At 41.0% G+C, this 13,610-nt stretch overlaps 1 protein-coding gene across 1 annotated transcript in view; it reads left to right on the top strand.

The window, feature by feature from the left end:
* The window catches only part of MGST2 (microsomal glutathione S-transferase 2), a 90,286-nt gene extending 78,658 nt beyond the window's left edge, over positions 1–11,628 (top strand). Inside the window, exons 3-5 of the mRNA XM_078676689.1 lie at positions 4,581–4,651; positions 7,098–7,179; positions 11,187–11,628. Coding sequence (XP_078532815.1) covers positions 4,581–4,651; positions 7,098–7,179; positions 11,187–11,319 — 286 coding nt within the window. The 3' untranslated portion in view covers positions 11,320–11,628. The remainder of the gene's footprint in view (positions 1–4,580; positions 4,652–7,097; positions 7,180–11,186) is intronic.
* Positions 11,629–13,610: the final 1,982 nt, after the last annotated feature.

The raw sequence follows: 13,610 nt of genomic DNA, 5'->3' as shown, positions 1-13,610 counted from the left end.
TGCAGACCAACCCATCAAGTCTGCAAATTCTCCCCCCTGCTGCAGAACATATAAATGTGTTTTTTTTTTTGTTTTGTTTTTTATCCTCATTTTGCGTATGAATGTATAAGGAGTACCACAGGGAACTTTAGGACTTCCACTCTTATTCCTTCACTCTTTTCTTATATATTTCCGGCCACATAGAGTACCCCTTTGGTGGAACTGTTGTGTTATAGTCCTCCTGTGTCCTTTACCATATTCAATAATTCATGGCGTAGAGGGAGTAGAGCTAGCCTTTTTGACTACTCGGCGGGAAATAATTCCCGTCTGAATTATTGTCACCGCTTTAATCATCGGACATATAGTTACTATTTCAGGTATCTCTTATATATTGATTAGTATAATGGTTTTCCCAAATTTCCCAGAAATTGAACTTTTTGGAGAATTTTCCCTTTCTATCTAATTTATTAGTATTTATAACGGAATTAAGCCAATCTTCATGCAATGGAGGTGTTGGTTTAACCCAGTTCAAACAGATCTCTCTTCTAGCAAGGAGTATCAAGATGAATAGTAGATTTTCTTGTTTTCTGGTTAACCTTTCGTTACTTACATTTAACTCGGTACTTATCCCAAAAATAATTAATGTTGTACTTACTTTTAGGGTTGCTCCCAATATCCGACTAAGCGTGTTACCTACTTCTTGCCAGAAGGGTTCCAATTGTGGGCATCTATGGAACATGTGAATATCGTCTGCTTTTTCTAATCCGCACTTGGGGCAGGATTTTATGCTTGCTCCTTTAAATTTTGACAATCTTTTTGGTGTCCAGTATGCCCTATGCAGTGTGAACAGATGATTTCTCTTTAGAGGCGCTGGTTTGATAATAGTCCAACATTTTTCACATGATTTCTGCCATAAGTCGTCGAGTTCCGAGTGTAAAATGTTTTTACTCCAGATTGATTCCGATATTGAAGCGTTATCATCTCCTGAGGTGATTATGGCCCAGTACCATATTGAAATTTCCTTTTTTATTGGGGAGATTTTCATGATCTCTTTCTCTATCTCTGTATTTCCAGTTTTTTTCTCCGACAAAGAACTAGACCAGCTTGTAAGTTGATAATATTTAAATTTTGAAAGTGTCCCGTTAGTAATTTCTGTAAGTTGTTCCCAAGGCACTATTGAGTTCTCTGTCATCAGTTGTCCCCATTTGTTAATTCCTGCCGTTCTTAGGGGGGTTGATAGGGCATCTTTTAAGCACTCAGGGGTGCCTGGTGAATCCCATATAGGGGCTGCGTTGCTGTAGTAAGGAATATTTAATGCACTTCTTACTTGATACCAGAGTTTTGCCAGATTTTTCAATACCTTTAGTTTTATTTTTTTTAAGAATTTGGGATGTCCGAATTTAAACAGGAAATGGTCTGTTTTATTTGTTAATATTTGGAGGTATTGAGGGTAAAAATTATGGCTGTTCACCAGAGGTCTTGCATTCTTGAATTGGAATGCTCTACAGTATTCCATAATATCTGGGCTAGCTATTCCTCCTAGTTGTTTTCTTCTTCTCATTTTGTTCCAAGCAATCCTTGAACCTTTTGAGGCCCATATGAAGGTTGTTATATCTCCTTGAATTTTTTTCAGATGGTCTTTCTTGAACTCCAATGGAATGGCGTTAAAAAGGAAGGTAAATTTGGGAAGGATCGACATTTTTACCAGATTAGATCTTCCAATCAAGTTTAAAGGTAGCTTGTCCCATACCTTCAAAAGCTTTTTCGTTTCTAGTGAAATCCTAATCAGATTTATTTGGGGGATTTTTTCAAGTTCTTTTACTATGATTATACCCAGATATTTTATTTTATCTCTTGTGTATGGATTATTCTGTTGAGTGTTCCAGCTCATTGATTCAGTTTTTGCTTCATTTGTTAAGTATCCGGATACCTTCCCAAACTCTGTAATTGCCTTATTTATTGCTGGGAAGGAGTTTTGATAATTTCCTGTAAAAATCATTAAATCGTCCGCATAGAGTGCCACCTTTTTGACCCAGTCCTGATATTTAAAAGGAATTATTGTTTCATTGTTTCTAATTGTGGCTGCCAGAGGTTCAATGTATAGGTTGAAAAGCAAGGGAGAAAGTGGGCACCCTTGTCTTGTTCCTCTTTGTATTGTAAAATTGTTGGTTAGGCCCCCATTAACTAGGATCTTTGCTCTTGGGGTTCTATAGATCTCAATTATCAGATGGCTAAAATTTTGACCAAGGTTATATTTGTTGACCACCCTATTTAGAAAGGACCAATTAACTCGATCGAACGCTTTGGCCGCGGCGAAAGTTATTATTGTAAGGGGGATTTTTTCACTAGTAGCTATATCAACTGCTGCAAAAAGTTCGTGGGTAAGATCAGATATTTGCCTCTCTTTTATGAAACCCTTTTGGTCTGGGTGAATCAGTTTTGGCATTACCAGCGCTAGTCTACCTGCTATTATTTTTGTGAAAATTTTATAATCGCAATTTAGCAGGGATATGGGTCTATATGACTCACAGACTGTGGGGTTCTTTCCTGGTTTTAAGATAAGACTAATAATAGCGTCATGCCAGGTATCAGGAGTTTTATCTTTTTCCCTATAGATTTTGTTTAGTAGTCTCGTTAGTGGGGGGGCTATAACTTCCCTTAGCGTTGAATACAGTTCGTTTGGTAGAGCATCAGGCCCAGCGGCTTTCCCTTTTTTCAAAGATTTCAAGGCTGTTCTTACTTCTTCCGTTGTTATTTCTGCATTTAACTCTTCGTTTTCCAGATCTGATAGCCTCGGTAAATTTAGTGAATCCAGATATTCTCCTAATTGCTCTGAGGAAGAGGAGGAGTCTTCCATATACAGATCGGAGAAGAAATTTTCGAATTCCTGCTTAATTTCCGACTCGTCAGAAGTTGTCCCCGACTGATTGCTTAGTTGTATTTTATCTATTTTGTTTCTGGTCTGTTCTGTTTTAGTTTTCCAGGCCAGTAATTTTCCGCACCCCTCTCCATACTCATGCGTGGCCAGTTTACTAGCCTCCCACTTAGTTTTCACTCTGTCTTCAAGATAGTCTGCCAGCTTTTCACTTAGAACTTTTCTTTCTATTTCTAGTATATTTCTTATTTCTAAGTTTGGTTCTGTGTTTATCCGTATATCTAATTGACTTATAATTTTTTCCTTTTCACGAATCTCTTGTTTGGTGAGTTTTGATCTGTATGCCCCCAGGCTCATGAGTTTACCTCTGATGACTGCTTTGTAGGCGTCCCAGGTTATTTGGTCCGAAGTACCTACTCTGTTATCCTCAAAGAAATTTGCTGAGGTTATACTCAGATCTTACCTTATTTCTGGGTCCAGAAAAAGAGTGCGATCTACTGTCCATCTAGATTTAGATGTATTTATTTCCAGATGTACGGCTAGTAGAACCGCAGAGTGATCGGACAGGTGTTCAGGCAAATGGTCCAGAGTTTTGATATTTCTATGGAGATTTTTACTGATCAGAAAATAGTCAATTCTAGACTTGTGGCCCAGTTTTTTGTTGTGTAGAGTAAATGGGTGCTCTTTGTTCCCTTTCTCTCTCCACATATCAACCAGGTCTAAATCCCTTTTATATATGCTTAGCCACTCTCTCATTTTTGGTAGATTAGATTGTCTTCCTGGGGGAGATCTATCTAAGTTAGGGTTTATCATAATGTTAAAGTCACCCCCGAGCAATATAGGATCAGATGTGGTTAAGAGCTCTGTATACAAATTTTGTAGGTGGTTTGGATCATCAATATTTGGTCCATAATATCCCGCTATTGTTAGGTTGTTATCATATATCTTCACTCTTACTACAGCCCATCTACCTTTATTGTCTGCTGTTTTCTGAATGATTTTCACATTAAGTGTTTTTTTGAAAAGTATTGCGATTCCCTTTATATTGCAATTTTGGTTAGTACAAACGTAGGAATCTACCCAGTTCAGCGATTTTATTATATGTTCCCATTCTTGATTTAGAAGATGAGTCTCTTGGAGAATGATCACTTCGCTGTCTACTAATGTGTTTTTGGTTTATGTTTTTTTATTAAATACATACATCCGCTTAGTAGATACTATTGACAAATAGGGATCACCAGGCCGACCAGTCTGCCATTGGTCTATCTGTCATAACACCATATTCGAACACTCTCCAGTTCCCATTTACTGTAGTTACATGTGTTTAGATGCAAAGTAATGATAGATTGGGACCTTAGGTGCTTCTTGTCTATCAACAGTCCTATCCAAAGAACTCATCGGAACAGTAAAACAACCCTTAAATGCACAATACAATTCAAGTGTTGTGTTTGCTTCATAAGGGAGTGTAGGGACCAAAGTTGATAAAACATCAATTCCTGTGATATAATCCTGACACATGATATCACTCCTGCTACCTCATTGATGTTAATGAATCAATATTGCTGGGAAATATCATTACAGTGGCCTTTTTCAATACATCTGTTTTGAAAATGAATGGATGGAAATGGGTTTTGTATTTTTTATATTTGTATGGTACTTGTTTATGGATCTTTGTATAATATATGACTTACTTTTGATTTAATTTACCAAATGTGCTTTTCTGCAGACAAAACTGTGTTGAATTTTACCCAGTGTTCGTTGTTTCCCTGTGGACTGCTGGATTGTTCCTTAGCCAAGGTAAAGAAACAAGCTGCATTTTGTTGAAAAGATCATAACGCTTTTAAAGCCAGCGGTGTAAGTGTAAAAAAATGTGAACTTTGATGTTGGACGCAAAGCTTTGGGGGTGGGGAGGGGTAAGGTGGGTGGAGTGAGCTGTGAGCACAAGTATTTACCAAAAGATTGTTATAAGGTAAGAAACAATAACTACAAGTTCAAGCATGCAAAATGCTGCCCGAGTGTTTGGGATAAGAAATGGGGACGATGGAATACTTATGGAGGTGAACTGTGTACCTCCCCTTCAATTGATATGGCAATGTCTAGACTGGGTTCCCCCTTGTAATTGTGCCTATGATACACTGCTGTAATGTACGTATTCTATGTCAAGATTGTAATTCGAGATTACCTGCTGATCACTGCCTCTGCTTTTGTTCAATAAAATATAAAAAGAAAAAAAAAAGAATGCAAAATGCTTCTATAAAAACATCCAGACCAGAATTAAGGCCGCACATGACATGGATCTTCTTGGCAGCCTAAGTTAAGTTTTGCATGTGAAGAAGGCACATTTTTTTAAAAGGTGTGACGACATTCTTGAAGGAAATATAAGGTGATTCAGAGTAGTGGAGGAGATGACTTGCCAAGTGCAACCGTAAGAATGAAAAATACCAGCGCTTTAAATGGTCAGGCACTGGTCGGCACAGAGGACATGCACTTTTTTTATTTGAAGGGGATAGGTCCATCACTTCTCAGCACTGCTTCAATACATTTAATGGGTACGTACTGACCTTTCTCTTGAGCGAACAGGCCCTCTAAAAAGGGAGTACCTGCACTTTGATGTTTCCATGTAAAGACTTAAAAATTACTCATAGTCAAACTTTTACAATCCTCTTGAACAAAGGGGTGTGAAAACAAGCCGTATTGCTCCGCACAATGAGAGTACTCCCTTGGCTTCGACCCTATGATAAGAACTCCCACCTGGCGCATCCTTGCTATGATAGCGTCTGCGGTGGAAGCTGAAATGTGTCTGAAAATGCATTATCCTCCGTGCTGGCACCCTTTTCACAGCTTTATACTAACTACAGGGACCTAATACCAGCCACTGTATCACCAATATAAAATGGTGGCTGGTATACAAAATACCTAATACCAGCCACTGTGTCACCAATATAAAATAGTGGCTGGTATACAAAATGCTGGGTTTTATAGTCTGGGCTACTCATAGTCCATAGCACCACAGTCCCTGGACTGATCCAATCCCCAGTCTCTCCCGGGGTGGGGGAACACTGAGGTGGCATGGAGAACCTAAGAACAATTGCCTGTAATTCTACCCTGAGCTATTGCTAGTTAGACCTATTGCAAGCAGCCTCCCATCACCCTTTGTATGTTTCATGTACCGCCCTACGTTGCCTGGGAATGCCCAGATGTGGGTCTCGTGCTCAGTGTGTCTTTAGAACCAAGCTGTACCCAGCTGATGAGCCCATACCTAGGGCGAAACTGGTCCTGGGTTGGTTGTGTTTCAGTTGAGGGAGGACCTGCCCTGGCAGTTCAGGCTGTAATGTACCCATTGGATTAGGATCAAGATTGATTTGCATATGGCTGGGTCCAATCTGAGGTGGCATGGTGTGCAAAAGAACAATGGGTTGGACTTATTGTAAGCCGCCTCCCATCACCCTTTGTATGTTTCATTTTGTTATCCAGCACTTTAGACTGTCCTGTAAGGGCAACAGATACTTGAGACCAGGTTGTGCCAGTCCCACATTTGCTTCCTCGTTTCATTATACAAAGTCATCCATAAGAATGTTCATAAAACCCCTTGAAACCCTGTTAGAATCTGGTAGATGCTCCTAAACAACGCCAAGAACTGGGGCATTATCACATAAAGCAATCATGACCTCTTCCACAGTTTGGGGTTGACTGGTGTCTTGGTTAGTTGAACAGCTGGTGAAGCACTATTTTACTAATTTAGACAGTGATGAATGGTTGCTCATCACAGGAACTCTAAAGGAAAGTACTGCTCTTGGCTAAAAATGTAGCTGGGTTTGTTAAAATATCTAAAGTTAACAAAAGAACAGAACCACAAAGCAAAATAACACAATTAAAAAATACCAGGACACAACACAAAGTCAAAGTGAGAACATAACCACAGTACACAGAACACCATCACAGTGCAATAATGCAGCACATAAGCAGTAGTACAAAAAAACATACAGCACATCACGACCAAAACAAAAGTCACACAGTAAATGTGCATAACCATGCTTGTCATACATCACAAGTTCAGAAACCTGCTTTCATAATACGGTGGTAAAAGGTGTTCGAAGCAAGCACTGCTTTAATCTGCCACCAAAGACATGAAATAGCGCCAGGCTAGTGTTTTGTAATCGGTGATCTTTTAAGTGCAATGTGCTATGTTCACTCACACATACTGTACACATTTGCCCTAGACCCTACTTTTTGTGTGTTTCAGAGGTGGCTGCCCTTATTGGCTTGTTCTACATCTTCGCCCGTCACAGATACTTCTATGGATACGCAGAGTCTGCGAAGGGCAGGTAAGCTCACTTCAAAATATCTTCATTATGATATCCATTGGCTTCTTTCAGAAATATGTCAAACATCAAACAGAAAACGATTCGTATGATCAGTGAGGCATTGGCTCCCGCAGATGTCACTGGTGGCCATTCAATATCCGAGAAAAGTGTTGGGAAAAAAATCCCTGTTATTGACTGACCTCTAAGACCTGCACATGTGGTGGTGATTGCCATTATTTCTATTCAGTGGTAGAAATTGAAAATATTTACTCGGGAAACCCATAGGTGAGGGGGTGGGGCCAAAGAGGTTGGAGGCATATAGGTTGGAGTCCCAAGGAGCAGAGTCCCTGACACTCTTTCTATCCGACTGCGAGCCGCTAAGTATTACTTTTTACAAAGACTGCTTGACACCTTGGAAAATGAGATGGTTTTCCTCCTCTGATTCACTTGGCTCTCAGAAACAATCCTATTAGGCTAGCTAAGGGAGGTAGAACATCTGCTGTAGACTTTTAGGTGTATTCCACAAGCCTCAGAGTATAATGTTATGAAGATAGCTTAGGTGGTTGAGGCCCTTGCTATATGGAATGGTGTGTAATTTCTAGTCACAGGTTTGAGTGATAAGACTAGTTTAGAGAATAAATGTTCCCGTTGTAGGATCCAGTAGGTTACAGGTTTGCACCGCGAGTGACGTCTCAGTTGATTAACATGTTTGTTCCAGATAGCCTTTTGTACAGGTCACAAGGATCAACTGTAGTCCACTGCTGCATTTAACCTGCAAGACAGAAAATCAAATTCTTGGATTTTAAATTCTTTGTTTCCTTCTTATAAGGTTGTTAAATCGGGAGCAATTAAGTTAGAAAAAAGTAAATACTTATGGAATTCCCAAAAATAATAATATTCGGTTTTTTAGTGGTCAGTAGTTGTGTAGTAGGAGGCATAGACGTACATACATTACACACAGAAGGAGCTTGAGAAAGTAAATCACTCCAGGTTTATGACATTCAATTGTTTCTTATTTTGTTTCCTTGATGGGGGTGTTTCAGTGTGCAGCTGAGCTCCCAACGAATCCCCAGCTCTCTCAAAAAGACCTACTGAGTTAAGTGAGGCTGAGGCATTCGGTGCTCTCAGTGGAAAATAGCTTTCCTTCGTCCTTCCTTGCAGGGTTTGACCCAGGTCTGCACTTACTAAAGCACAGATATACTTTCCTACGCGCTACACTGAAATATGTGAACAGCTGGAAGGGCCGTTCATGCTAAAGGGCGTATTTATCATTCTTGTTGTCGCCACGCAACGGTACGCAAGGGCGACACAACAACAAAGTTGGATTTATCAAGCCACACAAGGCCACCTTACCTGTTCTGCATGGCTTGAAACATCTAGTGTAAGGTAACGCAGCGCAAATCACTGTGTTGTGTCACTCAGCCCCAAGGAGGTGTTCCATGGGTGGAGTGTGGGTGTACCCACACTCCACCCATGGCTTTTGCCGCATTCGCAGAATTACCATTCCTGGTAGAGCTGGGAATGCTTCAAAGGCTACGACTCTTCAGATGAGGCATAATCTGAAGCTATAGCTTTAATTCTCCTTGTTCTTTCCACTTTCAGAATTTGCTGCATCCTGCAGCCCGCCTAGAAAGATGAAAATGCTTCAGAGAATTGTCTTTTTGCAGGAAGGTGCCCCTTCCTGCATAAAACCAATCCTGCTTACAATGCATACACCTTTGCACCATGGTGCAAGGGTGCCTGCGTTGGCGCTAGAAAGCCAATAGTGCGCCAGTGTATGGAAATTAATTCGCTGTATGATGTTAAATTCAGCGTTTTTCTGCCCTTTCTCGCAGCACAGCAAAGTGGTGTGCTGCCTGAAAATTATAAATATGCCCCTAAATCTGGCTGCGCTGTGTGATGCTAAGTTCACGTTGTTGTGCCACGGTACAGCAGTGTGTTGACTAGGATTTGTTTTTGAGGTTCACCTTCCAGTACAAATTCTAGGCAGTGGTGTAGGAATGGGGTTGCGGTGGGTGTGCCCATACCCCCCCCCCCGGCCCCCCCCGGTGTCATCACTGAGTGGGGGGGCTAACAAAATGGCAAAAATATGTGTTTTAAACACATATTTTTGCCATTTTGTCAAGCCGGGGCTGACAAATTTTCTGCACCGGTTACTACCTGACCTTGCTACGCCTCTGATTCTAGGTGATATACCACTTGACGCCTTGTGTTAACTTTTACTTTGCGCTGGGATTTGGGGCAAAGCCAGATCACACTAGTTTTGTAGACCTGGCTTTGGGCCAGAACTCCATATTTTTACACATATTTGCACCAGGCATGCATATAACAGGAGATAACTCAATGGGACTTAGGGGCAGCGCAAGGGTCAATGTTTCGCACAAAATAGCTTTTACGTCTAATAATTGATCCATCTCTGCTATTTGTGCCGTTTGGTGATGCTTTGTGTTACGCATCGCAAATCTTTAGGAAAGCTGGGCCACTACGTGCGTGGGCACCCTGCATGTGTCCCCAGAGATAGTAAAGTTACAGCAGCCATAGTATGACTATTTTGCACTCCATTCCTGCACTGTTTTATTTACAGTGTGTATTACCCTATGCACCCCAAGTCCCAACGCCATTTAAGCACCTAGGTTCTACTTAAGTGCTTAACCGACTTGATTTACAAGGATAAATCAGGTTTGGTATTCACAACATGTGATTTTAAACTTGTAAAGGGGATTTACTCACAGGTAATATTAGACTTGCATAGTCTAATAGTAGATGTGAATAAATGTTTGAAGAAATGCAGGTAGGTGTTCCTGGTGACATCTTCCAAAGTACTGTAGTTGAACTCCCGCAAATGTGTTGGTATCCACAAACACTTGCAGGTAATTTCATACTCCTAATATGCTAGTGTCAATCATCACTCTCGCTTTTGTTACAAGGGGCCGATATTGCAGCACTGGTGCAAAACCGGTCCTCTGAAATAACCAGCCCGCACCCTTCAGGCCCACCGGCAAACCGCCCGGTGCCCGCTACAGCCAGTCGGGCCCTGGTTTGGGGTGTATTGCAGCCTTGTCTGGAGAGGTGAGCTCTATTAAAATTCTCACACGCTGCCACCACCCAAGTGCACCGTCCGGCTTTAAAAAAGTGTGCATTTGCACAGCGGGCTGCCTTTCGCAAATATGAATAGCTACTGTGCGTACAACTTCGCATTGGGGAAATAATCTAAAGAAAGTATCGCATGACATTCCCATCAGTTTGCCTGAAAACCTGCGACTGGCAAAGTTTTCCGAGCATATTAGTGGGAGTTTAAGTGTGAAGTCCCAAAACATGTAAACCTGCAGGTGCATAAGAGTATGTACACAGGTGTAGATTCACAAGTATTCTTTCTGAATCAAGCCATTTATCTTTTCAGTTAGAAAATTCGCTCTAAGCCAAGGTTTCATCTCTTGGATTGTGGTGACCACCTGCCATATGTATGTGGTATGTGGGTGTTGATGTTTTGGTCGATAGAAGGGTTCTAGGTTGTATAAGGGGAGGGATGGTGACGTTTTGGGCAGAGGAAGCATGAACTGGAATGCAAGGAATAGGTTTATTGTTTACATTCTATCAGATTGCAAGGAGGCCAAGTTGTTTTTGGGGAGGAAGGAATTTGGGAGAGGTATGCCATTTCAGGCTATATGGCTTGCACATACGTAGTTTAGTTATGCGCTGTAGACCACGTTCTAAGACCACACATTACTGGGTCATGAAAAGTTGGCATGGTTTGATGGAATCCTGAAATATTTGGACTTACCTTGATCTAAGGTTGAGTACATCTTTGAAGGGAGACTGTCATTATCTCTGGAGGCCAGATGTTGTAGACATTATTTTGCATTTGAACATCTAAGATGCAAGTGGAGGTGTGATTTATGATTGGTAGAGGGATGTTTAGGTAACAATGCAAATAGAGAATCATGCCACAATGGCCAGTTGTTGTGAAGTCCCTGTTACATGTGCTATCTCTGATGCGGCTGATACAGCGCTTCCATTTTCTTTTTTAGGATTTCTGGCTTCTACATGAGTTTGGCAGCGTTGTTCTGTCTCCTGGTCTTGGCCATAGTTGGGATTACTAATGGCTTTCTTGACAAGTACCTTGACATCAACATGCTGAAGAACATACGTCGGATGTTTTAAAGTCTGGTCTATAACTTTTAAAACCTGGAAAAAAAGGGACCTCACAACGGAATGAAAGCTAAAAACTGGATCTCGGCATAAAGTACCACGGTTTACTTTTTAAACACTATGCAAGCTAAACATAAACTCTCACTCTATATTTTTTAGAAATACGTGTATTTTTGGTACAAAAAATATTACCAAATCATCAGTTTAATTTTCCATCCATACCCTCCTCAACGTTTGTGGTGTTGGTTTGTTGAGTTTTTGTAAGAATCAGTGCTGCAAAGCATATGGGAGAATGAAAAATAAATATTTCATGATACCTGCCTTATAGTGTTCAGCTTCTGGTCTTTTATTTATTTAAATGAAAAACAAAGATATCGGAGGAATGGGGAAAAAAGATACAAATTGTAATAACTCAGTTGCATGAAAAGAAAACGATCGAGAGTGAGAGAGAACATATAATAGTCTTGAATCGCAATGTGGCTTGAAGATGTCATTAAAAGATTAAGGGAATAATTTAGAGGTGGAAGGTAATGGAATAGATGCCAAAAAATTCCAGGAGCTGTCCCGCCATTACCTCTTTCATTCCTCAACTCATTTAGTGGTCGGGGTCTTGGCTGTAATTTTGAAAAATCTCTTGATTTAAAGTTGGTATGTCCTGTTCTCAAAGTTCAGGTTGTTTTAAGATCTACACTTAAGTGGGTTGTTGCCTCTTCTTGTGTCCAGTTAATTTTCTTCTGCCAGCTCCTGATAACTGGAAGATTCAACGTGCGGAATGGAGACTCCATCACACGGCCATGGGCCGATATTAAACTTAGGTGAGTTTTCCTTTAATCTCATTGCAACCAGATAACTAGAATAACCAGCTGATGGCTTGGTTAGTGTTTTAGGGTGTATGGCATGCACACCGCTAGTTTAGTTATAGAACTAAATTTAGCAGCAGCCCAAATTTTTAAGGATTTGTCAAATTTTGATTTACATTCTGATCATGAATACAACGCCGTACAATTGTTTATAACCCCAAATGTTGGAAAAAATGATTGTCTACATCAATTGTTTTACGATAGAATGCACAAACTTTAAAACAAGGTTCGACTACTCCTGAGGGAGAATATATGTGCTTATGAGATCATTGTGTACTGATGCCTGAAAGCATCCAGATGTTTTGACAACCATCAATCATGAATGGATTGATTCAGTCACATTTAGAAATTACTCCGTCTAATATACGAAGCTCCCTTCTATTTTCTGGGACAAGGAGGAGACTCTAATCCTCAGGCATAATTTTTGTGGCACTTTGCTCCTTGTAGGGGTATCTGCCAGAAGGACAGGTTTGGAATCATGCCAGTCTTCTTCATAAGCCACCCTCACCCCCACTAGCATTCGCAACTCCCAGCCACCCATAAGCAAGTGGAAAGTACAACAAGAAACCAGTCACAGAGTACTCTAAATGCCAACCCCATTCAACTCATTGCTCCTGCATGCTTCATGCTACTGGTGTGTCACTTATATATGTTTTACTTGTGGAATTTTATATAGCGCATTGTGTTACCTTATGGTAACCTGAGAGCACTTGCAGGTAGGATGCGCAACAGATTATTGGAAGGGAAAGTTAGCATCCAGCCAAGCAGTGTGAGTAACCCGGTCCATGTTCCTAGGCAATCTCCATGAAGGTGAACCCGAAAAGTTTAGTTTTCAGGAAATTGCTGAACTTGATGTGGTTAGGTTCAGTTTATAGGTTTGGGTCAAGGTCATTCCAGGATCTTTGTACACCCAGACATCTGTCCCAGGGGTTTATTTGTTAGAAGGCTCGAAGGTTGATCCAATGGGCTGATGTAGATAGAAGATCTTTGGAGGGATGTAGTGAGGTGTCGGCTTCTACAGCTAAGTGGGACACTTGTCCCATTACACATTGTGGCAGGGGCACCAGACCTTGGATTTAATCCTTGCATTTGCCAGGAGCCCATGGAGAGATTTTGGAGCAGGTTTGGTTTGAGCCACTTTGTGTCCTCTTGTACTCATCCTGCTTGCCCTGCTCTCTGCTTACTTTGCTTTCCTGTGTGTTTACTGGAACTAATCCCAGGAATGGGCTACTGATTCTGCTGCATGTTTCAGATTAACACTCGGATGCTATTGATGTGACCCTCCACTTTCATAGTGCTACTTATCATGTGCTATTGAATGGAGATCACAGCCATGCACTAATTGCAGGAAATCCTCGGTGCATGAATTGGAAGCCTTTCCCTCTTTTGCCCACACCCAGTCAGGGAACAGAATTGCTTCTGCACTCCCCCTTCAATTGGGTT

Source organism: Lissotriton helveticus, chromosome 2_1 (genome assembly GCF_964261635.1).
Source record: "Lissotriton helveticus chromosome 2_1, aLisHel1.1, whole genome shotgun sequence".
Classification (NCBI taxonomy): domain Eukaryota; kingdom Metazoa; phylum Chordata; class Amphibia; order Caudata; family Salamandridae; genus Lissotriton; species Lissotriton helveticus.
This window is presented reverse-complemented; position numbering and strand designations above follow the sequence as displayed.